Genomic DNA, 22,485 nt, shown 5'->3' with positions numbered 1-22,485 from the left:
GGTTGAGTGGTATTGGGAGAAGGAAGAGATGATGATTCATGTTGGTGACCAGCCTAAATTGTATTTCACTCCACAATTGGCTTGAACACTAAACATTATGGATCCCTTCCCCCACAAACATTGTCTACCATGATACAGTGTGCATACAGCATGAGAGATAGTAATGGAAGAAGGGCAATATTGGGGAAGACAAGTGTAACGTGCTTGTGTAACAATAGCTGCCTATCAACATCATTAGTTTATAGTGCATGTTGGCATTCTTCAACTTACAATAATAAATGTTGCAAGCGATGGGCTTGCGTTCCCCAGAGCCTGGTGAAAAATTAGTGTCGTTATCCTTTTTGCATGGTGAATGGCATGATGTTGCCTTCATTGCAAATTGAATGCAATGATCATCATCATCATGGTTTCTGATTTTAGAAAGCGTGTTGTCGTATGGATCACTTTTAAAGGGAAAGAAATGCTTCTCTTTTGTAGTATTCACTATACTACAATACAATTAGGAACGTAGATGAAGGATAATGAGGTAAGCATGTTCGGTCATTGTATACCAGGATTACCATCTCTCGACGGATTGCGAGGTTATTATTCATTGATCATTTGAGATACTGTGCCATGGCAAACAATGGTACAACACGCATCACCCAGTACAGGTCTACGCCTATAGGTGTGTGGATGTTTTACTGCGTGGTATGTAGGCGCAGGATTTACTACTTGGATTCAACACAATTCAATACGCATCTCACTCCCACTGCTATTACATTTTGACAGTTCTTTTCTATTGGATGATGACCCGTTTTTATTTTCAGGCATTGCGAGGCTATACTAATACAACTAGGGAAACGAGAAAGCGAATCGTCCACGCATACCACTAATCCATGTGCTCTAACCATATCCATTCCACCATTCTCGAACGTGTATAGATATCCACATACATACAAACCAAACCTGATGCTCCTTGGACATGCATATCCGCAAAGGCCCCACATTGCCTCCCGAACCCAAAAGTAACCTACCTGCATCCGTACTTGACCGTGATATGCATGAACCAACAAAAGTACTTGCAAGACAATGGCACCTTAACACAACGTCGTCACCGAATACAACCCAAGGTTCAAATGGAGACTGGATCATGGCAATGCATTTCTTGCGAGGTGATCATGCAGCTTGCAATTCGTATTGATGAAAGGGGTTCCATAACAGATACATACCTGAATCCAGAGCAACAGCATACGTGGTGTAGTGTTGAGACATGTACCAATGATGATGATGATGATGATGATGATGATCGGCTGCCTGCAAGAAGTTAACACTCTATGAATCCTGTGCCCATCCTATTTCACGTACCACCACTAGTAACCATAGCAAAGGGTATCTATACAAGTTTGATAAGAAGTCTTGGTTGAGATGAAGTTTGTATGGTCGAAGATGCCTGGTTTGTCGATGGAACGCTATACATACCATTAACACAATAATGTACAATCATGCTGCCATCTTTTTCGATGCATGCCATGTATCCATGCAGGTATGATGAACACCTTGATATCTCCCAAAACGTGAAAGGCTCCTGATACAGGCACCTCAAATGCATATTACACGCCACCCCTTGCTCAATGTGTAAGTGCTTTGTATCATGATACTGCCTTCAAAAACCCTACCATTTAATCGCTACTGAACTTGCTTCCTTCGTGAATGATAGTCATCGTCCTTAAGATAACCCGGGTTCATGGCGAGAGAGAGAGAGCGAGAGAGAGCAAGGTCAGGGAGCGTCATGGTAGGATTCAAATGACAGCACAATCCATCAGCAGTGAGTGACGGTAAAATCTTGAAAATGTTGAAGACGAATACGACTCATACAATGAGGATACGCAATTCCTAATCAAGACCATGGTCAATAAAAGAATAGCTATGTGTTGTCCACTTTACCATTGATGTCCAGCTCCTGTAACCAGCCTAAGTCATTCAGTCATATTCTTGCGATATCATCATCGACATCTTTGTACATTGGTGAAGCAGGATGAGCTGTCCAATTCCTTCAATAACCGTTAACTTGATCAAAGTCGTCCATAAACCGTAAACCATCGCTATGGTCGCCCCACAAAAAGACATATACACATGCACGTATATGGGATAATGGTATCAAACGGCAAATCATCATTCATAACCATGGGAACAAGTGTACCCATAACGAGGTTGCAACGAAGTTGTCTGATAGAGTCAATGTATCTGCTGCAGGGGTGTTTGCCATCCAGCTTGGCGTGTTGCAGCATGGCGTTATGGTATCCTTGACAACAACAATAATGAGAGCCTGCTTCCAAATATGGATAATATTGTACTGGTTACCTTATCCATAGGAAACGTTAGCTCCACAAGACTATCCAAGTGTTGTGCATGGCGAGTGTTGTGACATGTGCTTGGCATTGTGGAAGGGCAGACTAATGTTGATGCATGGAGTTCCACTAATGCCGAATTGGCTGGAAGCTGACAAGAAGGAATTCGTGGAATGTTGGCATTGGGGGTGTTGAATCGTAAAGGTTTTTAAAGATACGTGGAAGAAGCTGCTGCTGGGAGGGCTGGTTAAGTGGATGGAAGTAAAGAGGGAGACAAAGGTACGCAGCCTAATTTAAGGGCGCCTTAACAATTTGGGAACACCCGCCAGAATGCATCATCATCATTGCCATCCATCCAATAAAGACGCTTCAATGACTTGCTTCACATAATGGATCCATTCAGCATTATTAGAAATCAAGATAAACAGAAGGAGGTACACCACAGGATGTTGCTGTTTCAACTTGGGTCTACGAGATGATATTCCTGCTACAACAGCCTTTTACAATATCAGTGCGACGTGTTGCATCCTTGTGTCACCATTCTTTTACTGCATGAAAAGGAAACAAACGAGGATTGATGATACGGTCAACCTTCAGACTCAAAGTAATCATTCAACCAAACACCCATTTATTTTTATCCAGGTTGGAGCCAAGGTGTGTACGATTTTATCGTCTGAGATCACACATCTACTGAGGTTACACAGCATCAAAAGATATGATGATTCAACCTTTGCCATATTCAACCTATCCACCACACCAAGGGATATTCATCTACGCACATGTTATTGAGAACGCTTCACTATGTTCAAGGGAAAAGAGAACAATGTAATTGTACGAGCCAGCCGCCACGTGTATTGGATCACTTAAGGTGATAATCTGATTTACTACTTTTCATCACCATCCTACCAATGTATCCAAGTAGGGATGTTGAAGATGCATGAAATGAAAGATGTCTTTTAAATGATTGTGCGCTCGTGTCCTGGCTCTAAAGCATAGAATTTAGCATGAATAAAAAAGAAAGCTAATCCCATATAAAGGGTAGGCAAGCACATCCATTAAGGTTCAGGCCCGCGAACAAGGATAACAAGAGTGAATGGAAAGGCGTATGATGACCACATGTATATGCAAGGTCACCTAAACGACAAGTCAAGACAATGATGCAATGAGAAAGTTATCAGAGCTGAGGCTAGACAAGGATTTAGGATGAAGGCATAAGATAATCAGACTGCAGATTTATTCAATAAAGATGACATGTAGCTTGCTTATGACGAAGGAGAGGAATGGGAAGAAGAAGCTAATGATGATGAAATATGTAGCAAAGCATCCAAGATAGTCCCCTTGATGATCCTGACTATGCCCCCACGAACCAATACCAGTAATTGCGTTTTATCCTTCGCAATAGTACGCTGAGCATCTTTATTATCATAAGTCATAAAGCTACCTTAGTCCATCCAGCTACCAAATACAGGTGAGGCCTCCATCATACTTTCCAGAGTTCTTACCTTATCCATTGTGAATTCGTTCAACATACGTGAGCCTCCATCCTATACATACATAATCCTGAACCTATGTAAGCAAGCATATCTGATTGATCCATCATACATACCTACGCCTTTAAACCCAAAAGATTACCATCCATCCATGTATTGCTTGCGTAAACCTGGTGCACAATGATACCATCCGGCAATGTGGTAATCGGATAAGAGGTGTAGACGAGTTGATACTGGATCATGATAAAAGGCTTGCTGGGTAAAAAGGTGCCGTAAAGCGTACAATCCTAATCCCTGAACTCGTTGAAAAGACATCCATAAGTAATCACATTCGGCAGCATACGCAGAGGTTGAGTGCTTTGGCAGGTACTTGACGTGATGATGGTGCTGGTGATGATGATGCTGGTGATGATGATGATGATGATGATGATGATGATGATGATGATGATGATGATGATGATGATGATGGTTAGCTGCTTGAAACAATTAACCATTGTATAACCATACTGCCGTTGCCTCCCTTAATACTTCGTACCAATACCTGTAACCATGGCAAAATGTATCCTACGCGCATTGAAAAGCTGCCAGCACGTTTACCTGTTATAGCCCTGTTGGGTACCTTTAGACTGGGCAAGGTCCATGGTGGAAGTTGTGTAGCGTGTCATAGAAGAGGAAACTGAAACGACTGCAGGAAGATGAGCCACCAGCTCCGTTGTAGAGATGACGCGTAACCAAGGAGACGAATGCTGCCTGAAACCAATTCTGTTGGTAGATGGCGAACGAGGAATGTCGACAAGGTGTAAAGTAAAGCTTGGGTCGAGTATAGAGAGGAGTCGTCGTTGGAGCAAAAGGGGCAACAAAGCAGCGGCCACTCGCCTGGGAGTATTTATCCGCTAATTTTCATGTTTGGGTGGCGACGGCCCCTTCTTGTTTCCCAGCCAACCAACAATGGAAGATTCGATTTGGACCGATTTATGCAAACAGCCAATACTCAAAGCGCCTTCTGGAAAGTATGCTCAGCTTGTTCACGATTCAACGGCACAACTCCATCAATCCCTTCAACCCATCTTGTCAGCTCTGAATCTACGCGCCATTGGGTTTACAAAGTGCGCCAACTTTGATGCTGCTCTTCGCGATGCCAAGGTTTTGCAACAACTTGCACCTTCTTCAGCACTTGGATACATACGTGAAGCCGATATTTACAGTGAACGAGGACAACAGCTTCAAGTAATTGATGTCTGTGACAGGGGGATGATGATGGTGGATGCCAAGGATACCCAGTATGATGTACTGAAACGAGCCAAAACCGATGCTGAGCAGCGCCAGAACACGCGTATCGACTTTATCAGCCAATTACCTCTCGACGTTGTTATCACAAGCCTGATTCCAATGTTTATGGATGGTTATTTACATTGGGATAAACGATGCCCCTATTTGTATGTGTCCAACCTATGGCGGGATCGCGTTTTTCAGTGCTTGGATGGTTCAGAATTTGGCACTGTATTTGAAGTCACCGATCTTTCACAAGTCGTTCGGTTTGCTCGTCGTATCAAGATATTGAGTGTTGGTGAATACACTAGAGGCACATGGCTTGGTAATCTACTGCGCTATAATGACTTTGGCTCGCTACAAAAGTTATACGTTCAGGGTAAGTGGTCTTCTTTTCGCCAATGCACCTTTATTCATCTTTGCGTTTAAAAGACGTCTCGGCCCATTGCGTTGATTACTTGGTTTCATCATTAATGTCCATCAGCGGCACTTTGACGCATTGTACAATTGAGCTGGAAGGGGATAGCATGTTACCGATAGGCGACATTCTTCTCAACTGCTCCAATCTGGATTCGCTCGAGATAGCTCAAACCTATGCTCCAAGTATCAGCACCCTTCCAATGACGACATGGCCCAAATTAAGGACTTTGATCATCTTTACGAGTAGAATAGGTATGATCACCAGTGATGAGATCATAGCGATTGGCAAGCGTTTTCCATCACTCAAGAAGCTACAATTGTCCCCGTGCGAAGATGTGGAATCAACACGCGTTGTCTTGGAGTATTATCCTTGGATGAACGCCCTTCGCCTTGACACGTTTGGGTCAGGTTTCGCTATTACTATTGATGATGATGGACCCCTATTTAAAGAGGTTGGGATTACGAGATTCAATGTGGCCCTTTCTGTTTTGGAGAATGATCCTTGGAAAGGTGTGATCGATATACTAAGGCAGCATCAACAAACGCTCGAATTCATCACCTTCTATGCGAACATTCCTGGTCAGCCCGAAGAGATCTACAACATTGAATACGGGCGATTGAAGAAGCTTCATCTTTCCAAGTCTGGATGGTGGATACCGCACAACGCACCAATGCTTGAGGAATTGAAGATAACATGGTCCTCACTTACTTCAGAGTCTACCATGCCTGATACAACACCATTACCGCCAATGTTAAAGAAAATGGAACTCAGCTTGTATCCTGTATTTGGTGATGTCGACAAAGCGGCTCTTGAACAATACATTCAGCGATTTGCCCACCATTCCCAGTTGAAAGAACTTATTGTTGCGTTTGACTACTCTAACGATGTTGCCAATGTGCTACATGCAATCCTTCACCTTGGCCAACTTGAACGTTTGAGGATTGAATGTAAAGGTGACTGGGATTCCACTCAAATGGAACGATTCTTTGATGGGCTTAGCAAAGGATGTCCAAATTTATCGAGCCTCGGTATCAGCTCCTGGAAAGCTCCATCGACATACGCAATGAATGCTTTGAAACGGCTTGTACATTTGGAGGAATTTGGGTTTTCAATCAAGAACATGGATGACGACGATGGCTTTTGGCATGGAATTCAAACCTTTCCGCAACTTAAATGTATCCATGTCTATGCTGGAAATACAAAGAACATGAGTCGTCTTCGGCGTCTACGAGAACAAAGGCCTGATTTGAAGATTGTTGTCACCAAACGGGTGACATTCTGGTGAACATTCTCCTCATTACATGGTTCTTTCTCTACTGTATCCCTAGCTCGTGTTTTGTAGAGACTTGTAAGCGTGTTAAATAAACAATGCTTTGTTGCCATGTATCTGCAAACAGCTTGAACCCGTATGGATCACAATGCATTGCTATTGCATATAGGCCGCTTGTGGCCCCTCATTAACAGTGACAGCTTTCTTTGGTTTTCTATTTATCTTTTGTAGGAGCTACACCAAAGGATACGATGCTATGGTTCCAATTATACGATGTGCGCGGGATAATCCGCACCGAGCACACCAGCATCTAAAATAAGCTTGCCAATAGAAAATGGACGCTTGGGAGGTCTTAGCTTGCCAACATTATCTTGCACTGCACGGCTCCATGCATTAAAATCATCATCTAGTTTATTAGACAAGCCATCATATCCTTTAATCAGTGCCACATAAATGAGCGGTCATATGGTCTTATTGGTAACGATTGGGCTAACTGTTGTGTACCGAGTATGTGCAACAGGCCTTTTTTCAGTAGTGGCAGCTACGTTTTTCTTGTTTAAATACTATATCCACAATCATCCTCACACAAAGGTGCCTGTGTTCGATGCATACATTATGTTAAAATACACACAAGGGCATTATCGATAATCACTGCCACGCTTGGTTTGTGCTTTTATATTGGCAAGGATGGATCATGTATTTGGCAACCAACAAAAACTGTAGAAGGCTGCATGCCATTCAACTGGGAATGAGGAAAGCAGGCTTGAGTATCAGATTTGGATTCATTTATTGTGAAAGGGGTAGTATCAGCTATGGGGTATCAGAAAAGGAGCATGGTGCTTCAATGTCTTAATGATGATGATTGGGTACATGTATGGTGATGATTGAATGCGTGATGTCAAGTGGCTGTTGGATAAGAAAAGGATAGCTTGGTGGCAAAAAAATAGTGTTTGGTTACACCTGTTGTGACTCCATACTGGATCAATGGAAAGGCAGCGGAAAAACTGCACGGGCTGCAGGATTGTATAGTGTCCATCACCTGGCAACGCATCTCCTTGGCAACTAAATCCAGATCATTTTATTGTCATAAACAAAAAAGCTATGCTACTATGACTAACGAGACACCGATGTCCATAATTCTCTTTGACCACAACGTCATGGCCCCATTCCGTATCCCATTGTGCGCTCATTCATCCTGCAAAAGCCCGTAGATACAGTAAATACATATATGCCCTGCCACACGTGGCACCTCTTTGAACAAGCATATCCACGATATCCATCATCCTAACCTACCTCTCCTCCTGAAGGGCCATCCCGCATGGTATTGGAACCTGGATCTGCATATACACCATGGAAGGGAAAACAGCCACACAATGCAACACCAGAGCAATTGCATGAAATAAAGCAGGTGAACTCATCTTGAGACTTGCTAGAGAGACCAGCTTGAGTGAAAGGTTGTAGCGGGACATGCCATCATCCTCTGGGAATTTGGTACTGCAATAATGGCATCCAAAGATCGATCTTTTGATTGGTTGAACAAATGTCTTGAAGATGATGTTGACGATGATGATGATGATGATGATGTTTGCCAGCAGCTTGAAACAAAAAACCCACCATTAGGATGTTGCTAGCATTCCACTCCTCATAATATTGCACGTACCAATACCTTTTTCCCAGGTCGACGTATATCGAACAAAGTTGTACACATACAGTTGGGATGCTCGTAACTCGTTTATATCGCATAGTTGTGTTTGGTGACTTTGGACTGGTCTAGCTGAATACTTCCACCAGGATCTCGAACCAGATGAGGCGACAGCAATTGCTGACAATCGTTTTTCCCTGGGGGCCGTCATTGTTGAACGTGCAAGTTGTATAGCGTTGTGTAAAAGAGGCAGCTGAAACGAGTACAAGGGAGCGACGATTCACGAGAAGTCTTTGTTGTAGAGATGACGTGTAAGTAAGAGACTGATGCTGAGTGAACACCAATGTGTTGGCAGATGGCGAAGGGCGATGTTGACAACGAGTATAAGTAGAGCTTTTGAGAGGGTTGTCAAGTATAAAAAGGGAGCTGTTTGGGATGAAGAGAATAAAGCAGCTTTGTTGACTGGCGCTTCTTGGCCAATGAATTTTATGCTGGAACGGGACCACTTGAGTTACTTCCTTCTTCTTCACTCAGTTCAACCAACCATATGGCTCATTCTATCTGGACCGATTTATGCAAACAGCCCACTCACCCAGTGTCCACTGAAAACTATGCAACGATTGTCTACTATTCGACCATTCGACTCCATGAACCCATTGACTCCATCTTGTCAACTCTCAATGAGCGCGCCATGGCATTGTCAAAGCTTGCCAACTTTGATTGTGCTCTTCGCGACGCCAACGTTATGCAACAACTCTCGCCCTCTTCACCACTTGGATATGTTCGTGCAGCCGACATTTATAGTGAGCAAGGAAAACAGCGTCATGTCGTCGATGTTTGCAACAGAGGGCTGACGATGGTGGAACGTGATGATATGCACTATGGTCTATTGCAGCGAGCCAAAGACAGTGCTATACAACTACAGGATAAACGCATTGACTTTATCAGCCAGCTTCCAATCGACATTGTTTCCACAACGCTTATACCCATGATTACTGGTGATTCTCCTTTGGATTCATTGAAGCCATGTCCCCATTTGCATGTGTCCAATGCATGGCGTGATTACTTTTTGCGATATTCCGATGGATTACGTTTCGAGACTGGGGACGAGGAAGAAGAGGAAGACCTGGAAAAGTGCTCCCAAATAGTGAGGTTTGCTCGACACATCACGGCATTGCATGTTGATCGATATTCCAAAGGTGCCTGGCTATCTGATTTATTCCGTGAGAATGATTTTTCTTCATTGCAGGAGTTATGCGTTTATGGTAAGTGTGGTCATTATCTCTTATTGTGCACGTACTTACCATTATTCATATAAGATATGGGAGATGGCTATATGAATCGCTTTATTTCTTCGTTGCAATCAGTGGGCAGCAGATTGACACATTTGAATATTCATGACGACTTTGAAGACACCATACCTGTGACAAGAGTATTGTCTGCCTGCCCCAACCTGGTTTCGCTTGTATTGCATGAACCAGATATTCACGATTTCAAGCACCTACCCATGACACCCTGGCCAAACATGACGACATTATCGATCGTCTCCCTAGGAGAAAGGCTTGGTGATGAAGAGATACACGAGATCTGCCAGCGGTTTCCAGCACTGAGAAAATTCGACCTTCATCCATGTCTTTATGTTGAATCGGCGCTCATGATACCACACTATTGCCCGTTGTTGAAAAGTGTTGAGCTTGCCTTTGAGATCATGACTGTGGGGGTTGCCTATACGGATCGCAACGCTGGGTCGGAAGACGTTGTGGTTACAAAGATTTCTGTTTACATGGACGATTGGGAAGAATTTAGCGACGTTGCATTCGAGGATTTTCATCCTACTTTACGGCGGCATCATACAACACTCGAGGACATCGAATGGTATATTTCGCCTGAAAGGGACTTCCACGACCTTGTCAACATGCCATATCCTCGCTTAAAGAAGCTATCACTCCTCACTTCGGCACCACCAATATTGCAAAACGCTCTTAATCTTGAAGAGTTGACGATGACATCAAACGCAATTAATGCCAACCCTGCAATCCTGGATACAATCCCATCTACGTTGAAGAAGCTCAAATTGAAATTGCATGATGGACGCAATCATGTTGATCCGAACACCATCGAGCGTTATCTTGGTCGCGTGGCTCAGCAATGCCGAATACAAGAACTTACAATCCACGTCGACATGTTCGTTGCCTTTGAGAATATCCTTCAAGCTGTCTACCGTTTCAGCATGCTCCAACGTCTAATGCTCAAATTCAGGAGGGATTGGGAGCCGTATCAAACTGAAAGATTCCTTGACGGTCTTGTGAATGCATGCCCTCATCTATTTTCGCTTGACATTGATTGCAACCTCGCTCCATCGACCTATTCCATGAATGCATTGACACGACTTGTTCATCTAAAGGAGTTCGCCTTTTCCATCAAGGACATGGGCCCCTATGACAGCTTTTGGCTTGCACTTCGAACCTTTTCTCAACTCAAGTGCATCCGAGTACGCCATCAAGATCCAATCACTAACGTTCAAATTCGCCAACTCAAGAATCACAGGCCTGACATGAATGTTATTATAGATGGATTGTACCAACCAGTCTGGATGCCGTCTTAAATAATGGAATGCAAGTACTATCATCTTCAATACATATCCTAGCACTTGTTTGCGATGAATAAATATGCCTTCTTCAGTACATGTATGCATAAGACGCAGTCTTCAATGATGTATTATACTCTTAGACATGGCAGCTACCTCTCATAACGCGAAGGAGAGCTCTTGCATATTCGAACACCTTCCCTATGAAGCTACATAGCCTTTGTATATAAACACGCTCATAGACGATGACGGTTCGGATGACCTTTTGTATCCCAAACAGTTCTCGCACACGCATTATTAGCTGTATGATAGTGGTTGGTAATGCTAGCAACGAAAGCGGTGGTATTCAACATTCAAGGATGTGATGTGTTCTGCTATACATGTGATGATGATTCTTGCATGACGCACACACCGCTATTCACAATCGCATTTCTCGTGCCATGCATATTACATCACGTTTTTTATTTTGATAGGACCCAAGGCTATCCGAATACAGCTAGCGAAATACTAGCCAAACGCATCCACAACTATTGCAATCGTGTAATCCTACACCGTATCCATGGTGACATGATCCAACGTATACAGGATGCAGGATGGGCCAATGTATGCCACCTTCATCCTTCGTGAACAAGGACCCCTCAAACTTCCCATCATTCCAATCGTCCTCATCGATCGAAATAAACATGACAATAGTGTACTTGTTCAGCTCCATATACATCGTGGACTCGAATTGATGAAGGAATACGCAAACTCAATTGTGAGAAAGGACTTGGGGGACTAAAGGGTATCATGGTGCTTTCCATTATTCTTTGGTGGATCCCTTGCGCTGAAACAATCCGATTCAATAACCAATCCAGTGTACATCCTACAAGAGATGGACCATGAAAACGATGATGATACAGTAAGCAGCTTGAAACAGTAATCACTATTTGCTTTGAAAGCAACCCCTCCTCATGTATTCCACGTACCAATGCCTGTGTGCATGCAAACCATGAAAAACGCTTGCCCAATCCGACCACCATAAAGACCCACAAAAGCGACTTACTAAATAGGCATGCCTTAGTACTTGAGAAGCAAAATCCAATGCACGTGAATACACATTACCGGAAAGAGTGACCAATGAAAACTATATCCAAACACACCGGGTATCACAATGGTCCGATACGATGAATGTAATCGGTTGCGTTGCTGCATGGTCTTGAGACACATTCCAAGAAGAGCAAACGTATCAGCATTACGCCTTGCATTGTTACAGTGCACTTACCATGGTTGGTACCATCCCATCCAATGCATCCACATCGCCAGGAATGAGCAAGTTCAATGATGATGACAATTCGTGAGGACTCTGCTTTAACGGTTTAACCCATTAATCACCCTCCCATGATCCACTCCTTTGCCTTCAGTATCACTGCTCTTTGTACATACCATCTCCAATAGACGAAATTTTTTCCCATGCTCGGTTGTCGCTTTTGCATCACGTGATCCAATCGCGGGATAAAGGTTGCTGCTATTGAATACAAGAAACACACCTATAGAGCACATCAATGAATGCCTTTGCTGCCCACGTTTCAAGTGGTCTTGCTTACCCCATCACCAGTGCAACCTTTGCCCTCCATGAATAGAATCTCCTTCCACATTCCTCTGTCATTACTGAAATTGTCGACATTGCTGAAACAAGAAAGCTGTAAAAACACACGCCTATCAGTATACACAACGAACAAAGGCAAGTCGGCTTTTACACTCTATTAACACGTTACGTACCTTCGTTGACACGCTTGCGCATATGGACTTGACTAATGAGGGGCTCCCATGTCGAACCAAGAACGCGTTGTTATAAGGTCTGGGTAAGAAGCAGCAAGGAGAAGCTGAGTAGACATGTCACCCTTTTGACACAAACACATGGAAATCAGCCACTGCCAATGATACATGCATGCACCATACACACCGCTATCGCAGCCAAGGCAACCAATCTCTCCATGGCAACATGTTTTACTATTGTTACCCTTCAAGAGGTGCCCGAATGAATGATGCGGTAATCATCTATATAAGGTACAGCATATAAAAGCAAGATTCCTAGACCGAGGATGAAACACGTGACATCGCATGTAGGAGGATAATAGTATTATTGATATCGGATATAAGGAAAGCTGTATAAATAAAAGGCAAACGCGGTAGTAATGGTGTTGTGTGTGTGTTAAATCTTGTTTCAAGGTGGGGTTGTTATTGTTGGTACTTCAATTGCACGTTGTATAGGCTCGTGCTCGTTACCGATTCGATCGCATCCGCTTGCCTTTCTAATATAAGCAGTTCAAGCTGCAGCTTCTGCAATATTACAGTATGATTGAGGCGATTGGGAATGAGCCAAGACAACTTTTCATATCGCATCATGCTTAAAGCATAAAGAGAGCCATACCCCAAACGTCACAATGACGCATGGGCTCTTTTTGGCACCAACGTGCTCAAAGTTGGCCATGCCACCACCCGCCAAAATAAAATCAGGACCCCGACCTCTTGAAACTTTTTGGGCTGGCCATCCACAAATGCAAAAATTGCTATTGACGAGTTCGAGCTTGATACTTTCACACAAGGTAGTTTCGACCATGCTGAGCATGCTGGTATCAAAAAGAGCACATGCTCCATTGAAAGGTTTTGAGTTACAGGTGCATGTATGTTTTGCTATTATAAACGCGGGTCTTTTTCGATTGTGACCCATATGTACATTTATAGTGAGATAGGTGCGAAAGGCGATGTTTGTATACGAAAGCAAAGAAAAAAGGATTAAAGAGCAATGGATGATATGTATACGCTATCTCACAGTGATTCATGCATTGCAAGCTATTAGCCAATTCCACCCGATCCAGCCCATTGTGGATTTGATAACGTATGAAAAAGGCGCCTGCTCCAGCCCAACATTTCCATCATTCAATTATCTTGATCCGAGCCGATTTGGATGAGCTACGCTTAGACCAGGTTTTGTCTACTCCATACACCCGTATACGTTGCATGTTGGAACGCATGTACCCATTACGTCGCTGTAATTTCCTCAAATTGGCTCGGATCAATGTAATGAAACCATCAAAGTGATTCTTTGGAGAGGTGCATTTTTCATATGGTAGCAAATCCAAAATGGTATCTATTGGGTGGAATTGGCTTATAGCTCTCGATGTATTAATGCCCATGAGACAGCATATACATATCTTCCATTGGTGTTTTAATCCTGCTTTCTTTGCTTTCGCACCCAAACACGGCCTTCCCCAGCTATTGTACTATAAGTGGGTATATGAGTCACAATTGAAAAAGATCCACCTTTATAATAGCAAAACATACACACACCTGTAACTCGAAAAATGTCAATGAAGCATGGGCTGTTTTTGGGACCAACGTGCTCGTCCTGGCTCAAGCACCCTTGTGTGTTAGTTTCAGCATTGAACTCGTGAGTAGCAAAAATCGAGTTTGTCACCACCGGAAACTTTTTTCGCTGGCCATCGACAAACGAAAAATTTGCGATTGAGGATCTCGAGCTTGATACTTTCACACAAGGTACGTTTGACCATGCTAAGCACGTTGGTGCGAAAAAGAGCCCAGGCTTCATTGTAACATTTTGGGTGATGGCTATCCTTATACTGTAAAACATGGTGCCATATGATGAGTAGTCTTTTTTCATTAGGAATAGGCCACACCAGAATAGAAACAAAGACAGAGACAGCTACCTTTGTGTATTACAGGTAAAGAGTCATGACGTAAGGGTCACTGGATGATACTAAAATAAAGCCTTGAATAATGGCAGCTCATAGCGACATTCTCCCAACCCTGGCTGATGGGTGATCCAGTGCATGGGAACGATGTACTTGCTCCAGACATTGAGCTTAATAATTCACCAATTTGCTATCCCACCATCTCTCACATACCCTGGCAACACCTCCAACATGCAGAAGTAAATACCAAGTTAGTTACCGCTTGTTTGCAAAAGTATTTACCATTTAAGGTATAATCAATAAAAGTAGCTTTAAGCAAAAGTGAGCAGGCTCACGCGCTATAGTTGATCCGTTTGTTCTATTTTTAGTAAACTATAACCCCGTCGCATAGGCTATCTATGTTCCAAGTCATCAAGGTCATGGCATGTGCGAGAGCGCAAAAACCCGCTACCTGCAAGCCAAGGTAAATAGCATATCATTACACTCGTCTCCTCTAGCTGCAACTGTTTTTCCAATACCACATGGTAGGTTTACTTTAACACGAACGCAGTGGGCCTGCTTTTTGGGAGACGAGAGCCTTATACCCGAAAAGGAAACTAAGCCAATCGACAGCTGTCAGATGTGAAAACATTAAATTAACACTAATCATGACGTATGTTATACCATTCGAATCGCCTCAATGAGACAAACGTAATGTTCAAATCCACCATAGCTAGTTTACTTGAGCGGGAACATGTTGTAGGGGGTTTCGGCCAACTCATCCTAGCACCGCGGTTTGTGTAACCTTCACCTAAAAAGGAAATCAATGTAACCATGGAGACCATGGGATCAAAAATACTAAAGTAAGCCGGGTCACAACAAACAAGGTATCATTCGAATCGCCTCAACGACACGATCACACTTTTCTAAGCTGGCAAAGGTAGTTTATTTGAAATTGAAGGCGTCGTGATGATTTACGGACAACTTTTCGGTAGCAGCGCGATTGGTGTAACCTCAACAAGGAAAGAAATCCTGGTTACACAACCAACTTTGAAATGACGAATTTGAAAGTGAGCCGAAACATGATAAATGGGATACCATTCGAATCCCCTCGATGAGCTGAATGCACTTTTCTGATGGTAAACTGGAGGTTGACTTGAAAGGTTTCATGTAATGGAGGGAGACAGCGTATGAAAAAAAGGTCACCAGTCCAAGGTTGCACAAGGAGCGAAAGCATACCTGAGGACGCACACGTAGAAACGCGTGACCATGGCAACGATTGGCTTAGTTCCAGTTCCCGATCCCACAATGAAAACAGGGTACTGGTAAGGATGCAACGATTGGTTCTGTTTCAGTTCCCGATGTTACAAAAAAAGCAGGGTACTGGTAAGGACGCAACGATTGGTTCGCCCTCTTGTGACCAAAGTCACATTTTGGAGCTGCTGCGCCATCCCAAAAAAACTATATAAGGAAGTGCTTTCCACAGCAAGTTTTCCTCGTCAGCGCTTCTCCTCCCACGGTCTTCAAGGTAAGTTTCTTTTGCACAGGTAGGTGAATGGGTGGTGAAGAAGAGGGGATAAAGAGGACTATTGGGGTACAGTATGTGGATGGGTGGTGAAGAAGAGGGGATAAAGAGGTATGTGTATGGGTGGTGTGGGTGGTAGTCTGACCACGACTTTAAATTGGTCGTCTTCAATGACGTTAACTTGCATCCTGATTACGATGTTAAACCAATCCGTCCGAAATGACGTTAAACTACGGGTGTGGATTGCCAATCACCTCCTCGTGGTCGCACCTGGAAACCATCTTCATTGATGGGCTAAGAATTGGCATAGCTAGTTGCTTACTTTTATGAAATAAAACCTTTCTTATATACAAAAGCATCTATTACGGTCATCTTCTTCTATAAATAATACAAGGTCTACAAGCACAGAGTCTTCTCTTTTATACTGTATGTTGTAGCTTTCATCTATGAAATAAACGATTACTTATCCACACATAGTGATAGTAGTAATCATGTAGGTTGCTATGGAAGCAGCTAGGTGTGAGCGGTGTTGGGTGGTGCTGTGTGTAGAAAGGTGCATGGAGACGGGTCATTTTCATTTGTGTGCATCAAAACGGGACGTGTACGCCATGTACTCAGCTTCTCTTTGCTTGGTTCTATCCAGACTTGACAACAAGAGGATCGTAATTCGACATTGGGAAAAGCTCATTAGCAAAGGTTGTGGGGTAGGGGGTGCCCATAAAGGTGAGCAACGTGTTAATAGAGTGTAAATGTAGGCTTGCCTTTGTTGGCTTTGTATACTGATATGGGCATCTTGCCACAGCTGTCGTGGTTCAGGAATGTCCACAATTTCAAGATTTAGGAGGAATGTGGAACGGGATTCTGCTCAAGGATGGCAACGGGTGCTTTGTTTAAGTAGGAAGCTAAAGCCAAGGTGCAAGGTTTGTAGCAAGGCATTGGTTGGCATGGACACCGTTCATTGACGAGCCTATTGGAACTAGCAACAGCAACTTTTATTCGTGCGTACCAATCACGTGAGTTCATAGCCGTACAAGAGAATGAAAGGATACATGGACATCAAGAGGTGCAATACATGGTATGGATATACTTTGATGGCCCGTCAAGATGCAGCAAGCATGGCAATGTGGACCGTACAAGATTTCTTTGAAGCTTTCCATTGGATATGGGAGAAGAGATACCGCTGTGAGCGATTACATGGGGATTGAATCAGGATGGTATGTACATGTTCCACAATAGCTCTTTGAGGGGAGATGCTCGCGTATGGTTGCTAATGGCAGCTCTCTTTGGTTGTATGTCTTAGGCTCTTTATCAGTGATCCAAAATTGAGAACTCGGTTCGCTATCATGATTTGTCTCTTGGTTACGGCACCTCGATACAGCTTCTCTTTTTCGCTTGCATTTGCTTCGGCATCCTTCTTGGACATCCATTCCTTCCTTCAACAATCCACAATAGATAGGAACTAGGTGCTCTGCCTATAGCAATCTTTGAATACAAATGTTTTCATCTTCATGTTCAGCCCTTGTGCGAGACGTTTGACAATCATTAAAGATCACTTGTTATTTAAGATCATGTTTCAAGCATAGGTAAAAACCGTAAAGCGGGTCGTTACTCAAAACCTCACAATAAAACGCGAGGGTCTTTATTAGAACAACCATGCTCAGCATGGTCAAAGGTATCTTGTGTGCACGTTTCACGGTCATCATGGGCAGTCGCAAATTTCGCGTTTGTCGATGCCACCCAAAAAAAGTTTCAAGAGGTCGATCTTTTCATTTTGGGTGGGTGGTGACATGGCCCAATTTGAGATTGACGAGTTCGATCCTGAACCTGGCACACAAGGTAGTTTCGACCATGCTGCGTACGTCGTTGCCAAAAAGAGCCCATGCTTCATTGTGGCATTTTGAGCTATGGATGTCTTTATGCTGTAAAGATGATGCTATATGACAAAGTCGCCTTTTTCAATTGTCACTCGTATAACCACTTATAGTGCAATAGCTGCACGAGGCCGTGTTTGGGTACGAAAGCAAAGAAACCAGCATTGATAGAGCAATGGATCATATGTATACGCCATGTCACAGTCATTCATACATTGCTAGCCATTAGCCAATTCCACCCAATCAGACCGTCATGGATTTGATAACGTACGAAAAATGCGCCTGCTCCAAAGATTCATTTCCATCATTCAGTTGTCTTGATCCGAGCCCATTTCAGGAAATTACGGCCACGTAACGGGTATGTCGCATCCAACATGCAACGCATACGGGTGTATCCACTAGAGAAAACCTGGTTTAAGCGCAGCTCATCCAAATCGGGTCGGATCAATGTAATTAAACCATGGATCTGAACCTTGGAGCAGGCGCATTCATCACACGTTGTCAAATTCACAATGGGCTCAATTGGGTAGAATTGGCTTATAGCTCGCAGTATATGAATGACCGTGACACAGTGTACCCATATCATCCATTGCTCTTTTAATCCTTTTTTCTTCACTTTCGTATACAAACACCATCTTTCGCACCTATCTCACTATAAATGTACATATCGGTCACAATTGAAAAAGAGCCACCTTTATAATAGCAAAACATACACGCGCCTGTAACTCAAAAGCTTTCAATGAAGCATGGGCTCGTTTTGGAACCAGCATGCTTAGCATGGTCGAAACTACCTTGTGTGAAAGTATCAAGCTCGAACTCGTCAATAGCAATTTTCGCATTTGTCCATGTCACCCAAAAAGTTTCAAGAGGTCGACCTGCTTTCATTTTGGCGGGTGGTGACATGGCCAAATTTGAGATTAACGAGTTCGATCCTGGACCTTTCACACAAGGTAGTTTCGACCATGCTGAGCACGTCGGTTGCAAAAAGAGCCCATGCTTCATTGTGGCATTTTGAGCTATGGATGTCTTTATGCTGTAAACATGATGCCATATAAAAAGTTGCCTTGGCTCATTGCCAATCGTCTCAATCATACTGTAATAGAGCAGACGCTGCAGCTTGAGCGGCCTGTATTAGAAAGGCAAGGGGATGCGATCAAGATCGATAATGAGCACGAGCCTATAAAACATGCAATTGAAGTACCAACAATAACAACTGCACCTTGAAACAAGATTGAACACACACGCAGCACCATTACTACCGCGTTTGCCTTTTATTTATACAGCTTTCCTTATGTCCCATATTAATAATACTATTATCCTCCTGCATGCTATGTCGCGTGGTTCATCCTGGTGCACGAATCTTGCTTTTATATGTTGTGCCTTATATAGATGAGTGCCCCGTCATTCATTCGCGCACCTCTTGACAGGCAACAATAGTAAAGCATGTTGCCGTGGAGAGAGCGGTTGCCTTGGCTGCGATAGCGGTGTGTATGTTGCATGCATGTCTCATTGGAAGTGGCTAATTTCCATGCCCTTGTGTCAAAAGGGTGATTTGTCTACTCAGCTTCTCCTTGCTACTTGTTATCCAGACCTCACAACAAGCGCGATCGTGGTTCGACATGGGAGCCCCTCATTAGTCAACTCCATATGCGCAAGGGTACCAATGAAGGTGAGCAACGTGGTGATAGAGTGCAAATGTAGGCTTGTCTTTGTTCGCTGTGTATACTGATATGGTTGCCTTTTCACAGCTTTCTTGCTTCAGGAATGTCGGCAATTTCAAGATTGAGGTGGAATGTGGAAAGAGATTCTGTTTTCGAAGGGCAAATGTTGCACTGGTGATGGGGTAAGCAAGACGACTGGAAACGTGTGTAGCAAAAGGGTTTCATTGATGTGCTCTATAGGCGTGCTTCTTGTACTCAATAGCAGCAACCTTTATCCGCGACTTGGTCACGTGCCAGCAAGTCAACAACTGAGCATGGGAGGGTGTTTCGGCTTATGGTATGTACAAAGAGCAGTGATAATGAAGACAAGGGAGTGGATCATAGGAGGATGATTAATGGATTACAGCAGGGACATCAAGAATTGCCATCATCAATGAATTTGTTCATTCCTGGTGATGTGGATACATTGGATGGGATGATACCAAGCAAGGAATGTCCACTGTGACAATGCAAGGCGTGATGGTGATACGTTTGCTCTTTTTGGAATGTATCTCAAGACCACGCAGTAACGGATTACATTCATCCTATCGGGTCATGGTGATACCCGGTGTGTTTGGATACACTTTCCATTGGTCACTCTTTCCGGTAATGTGTATTCCCGTGCATTGGATTATGAATGTCATGTACTAAGGCATGCCTATTCAGTGATTCGCTTTGGTGGTCTTTATGCTTTATGGTGGTGGGATTGGGCAAGAATTTCTTATGCTTTGCATGAACAAAGGCATCGGTACGTGGAATACATAGGGGAGGGAAATGGTTGCAAAGCAAACAGTGGTTACTATTTCAAGCTGCTTACTGTATCATCATCGTTTTCATGGTCCATCTCTTGTAGGATGAACACTGGATTGGTTATTGACTCGGATTGTTTCAGCGCAAGGGGTCCACCAAAGAATAATGGCAAGCAGCAATGATACCCTTTAGTCATCCGAGTCCTTTGTCGCGGTGGAGTCTCCATATTCCTTCATGTTTTGCCATCAACGTATTCCATGGTCATTCCTTCAAATGCTGGGCATGTCGCGATTGTACACCGTATATATGGAAATGATCAAATACACTATCTTACTTTTCGTGAATGAGGGAGGTTGGAATGATGATGATGATGGTATACATTTGCCGAACCTGGATCCTGTACTCGTTCGATTATGCCACCATGGATACGGTATGAGCTTTTAGGATCGAGATAGTGCTGGATGAGGCGGACTAGTATTTTGCTAGCTGTCTTTGCGTAGCTTCGTGGCCCATCAAAATAAAAATCGTGATGTAGTGCATCGCCCGAGAAATGCGATTGTGAATAGCGGTGCGTGCGTCATGCATGAATTATCATCACATGTATAGCAGAACACGTCACATCCTTGAATGTTGAATACCACAGCTTTCGTTACTAGCATTACCAACCACTATCATACAGGTAATAATGCGTGTGCAAGAGCTGTTTGGGATACAAAAGGTCATCCGAGCCGTCACCCTCTATGAGCGTATTTATATACAAAGGCTATGTAGCTTTATAGGAAAGGTGTTCAAATATGCAAGAGCTCTCCTTCTAATTTTGAGGGCAATGGCCATGCATACGAGTACAAGGTATCATAAAAAAACTCCTATTGATACAGATGTATACTAACGAAAGCAGTTTTATTCATGGCAAACAAATGCCAGGATATGTATTGGAGATGATAATACTTATATTCCACTATTTAAGACCGCGTTCAGAACGGCTGGTACCATCCATCTATAATAACATTCATATCAGGCCTGTGCTTCTTGAGTTGTCGAATTTGAAACTTGGTGATTGGATCTTCATCGCGTACCCGGATGCACTTGAGTTGAGAAAACGTCCGAAGTTCATGCCAAAAGCTGTCATAGGGGCCCATGTCCTTGATGGAAAAGGCGAATTCCTTTAGATGAACGAGTCGTTTCAATGCATTCATGGAATAGGTCGATGGAGCGTGGTTGCAATCGATTCCAAGCGAAGATAGATGAGGGCATGCATTCACAAGACCTTCAAGGAATCTTTCCGTTTGATACGGCTGCCAATCCCTCCTGAATTTGAGCATTAGACGTTGGAGCATGCTGAAACGGTAGACAGCTTGAAGCACATTCTCAAAGGCAACGAACATGTCGACGTGGATTGTAAGTTCTTGTATTTGGCATTGCTGAGCCACGCGACCAAGATAGCGCTCAATGGTGTTCGGATCAACATGATTGCGTCCATCTTCCAATTTCAATTTGAGCTTCTTCAACGTGGATGGGATTGTATCCAGGATTGCAGGGTTGGCTTTGATTGCGTTTGATGTCATCTTCAATTCTTCAAGTATAGGTGCGTTTTGTAGTATTGATGGTGCCGAAGTGAGGAGTGATAGCTTCTTTAAGCGAGGATATTGCATGTTGTCAAGGTCGTGGAAGTCTCTTTCAGGCGAAATATGTCATTCGATGTGCTCGAGTGTTGTATGATGCTGCCGTAAAGTAGGATGAAAATCCTCGAACGCAACGTCGCTAAATTCTTCCCAATCGTCCATGTAAACAGAAGTCTTTGTAACCACAACATCTTCAGACCCAGTGTTGCGATCCGTATAGGAAACACCCACAGTCATGATCTCAAAGGCAAGCTCAACACTTTTCAACAACGGGCAATAGTGTGGTATCATGAGCGCCGATTCGATATCTCGACATGAATAAAGGTCGAATTTC

General features: G+C 43.4%; 4 protein-coding genes across 4 annotated transcripts; 2 read left to right on the top strand and 2 right to left on the bottom strand.

The window, feature by feature from the left end:
- Positions 1-4,768: 4,768 nt before the first annotated feature.
- Positions 4,769-6,795, top strand: O0I10_006265 (uncharacterized protein; the record flags this gene model as incomplete). The annotated part of the gene is made up of 2 exons (XM_058486295.1): positions 4,769-5,468; positions 5,522-6,795. The coding sequence occupies 2 exons, from the start codon at positions 4,769-4,771 to the stop codon at positions 6,793-6,795; spliced, it is 1,974 nt and encodes a 657-aa protein (XP_058342907.1).
- A 2,174-nt stretch (positions 6,796-8,969) lies between these two features.
- On the top strand, positions 8,970-11,027 carry O0I10_006264 (uncharacterized protein; the record flags this gene model as incomplete). The annotated part of the gene is made up of 2 exons (XM_058486294.1): positions 8,970-9,687; positions 9,742-11,027. The coding sequence occupies 2 exons, from the start codon at positions 8,970-8,972 to the stop codon at positions 11,025-11,027; spliced, it is 2,004 nt and encodes a 667-aa protein (XP_058342906.1).
- Positions 11,028-21,503: 10,476 nt separating this feature from the next.
- Positions 21,504-22,181, bottom strand: O0I10_006263 (uncharacterized protein; the record flags this gene model as incomplete). Its single annotated transcript, XM_058486293.1, has 1 exon — positions 21,504-22,181. One exon carries the CDS (start codon positions 22,179-22,181, stop codon positions 21,504-21,506), a length of 678 nt encoding a protein of 225 aa, XP_058342905.1.
- Positions 22,182-22,220: 39 nt separating this feature from the next.
- On the bottom strand, positions 22,221-22,442 carry O0I10_006262 (uncharacterized protein; the record flags this gene model as incomplete). The annotated part of the gene is made up of 1 exon (XM_058486292.1): positions 22,221-22,442. The coding sequence occupies one exon, from the start codon at positions 22,440-22,442 to the stop codon at positions 22,221-22,223; it is 222 nt and encodes a 73-aa protein (XP_058342904.1).
- Positions 22,443-22,485: the final 43 nt, after the last annotated feature.

The sequence above is a fragment of the Lichtheimia ornata genome (assembly GCF_029851405.1).
Source record: "Lichtheimia ornata isolate CBS 291.66 chromosome Unknown scaffold00027, whole genome shotgun sequence".
Lineage (NCBI taxonomy): Eukaryota > Fungi > Mucoromycota > Mucoromycetes > Mucorales > Lichtheimiaceae > Lichtheimia > Lichtheimia ornata.
Note: the sequence above shows the minus strand (reverse complement) of the source record. Positions and strands in the feature narration are given on the sequence as shown.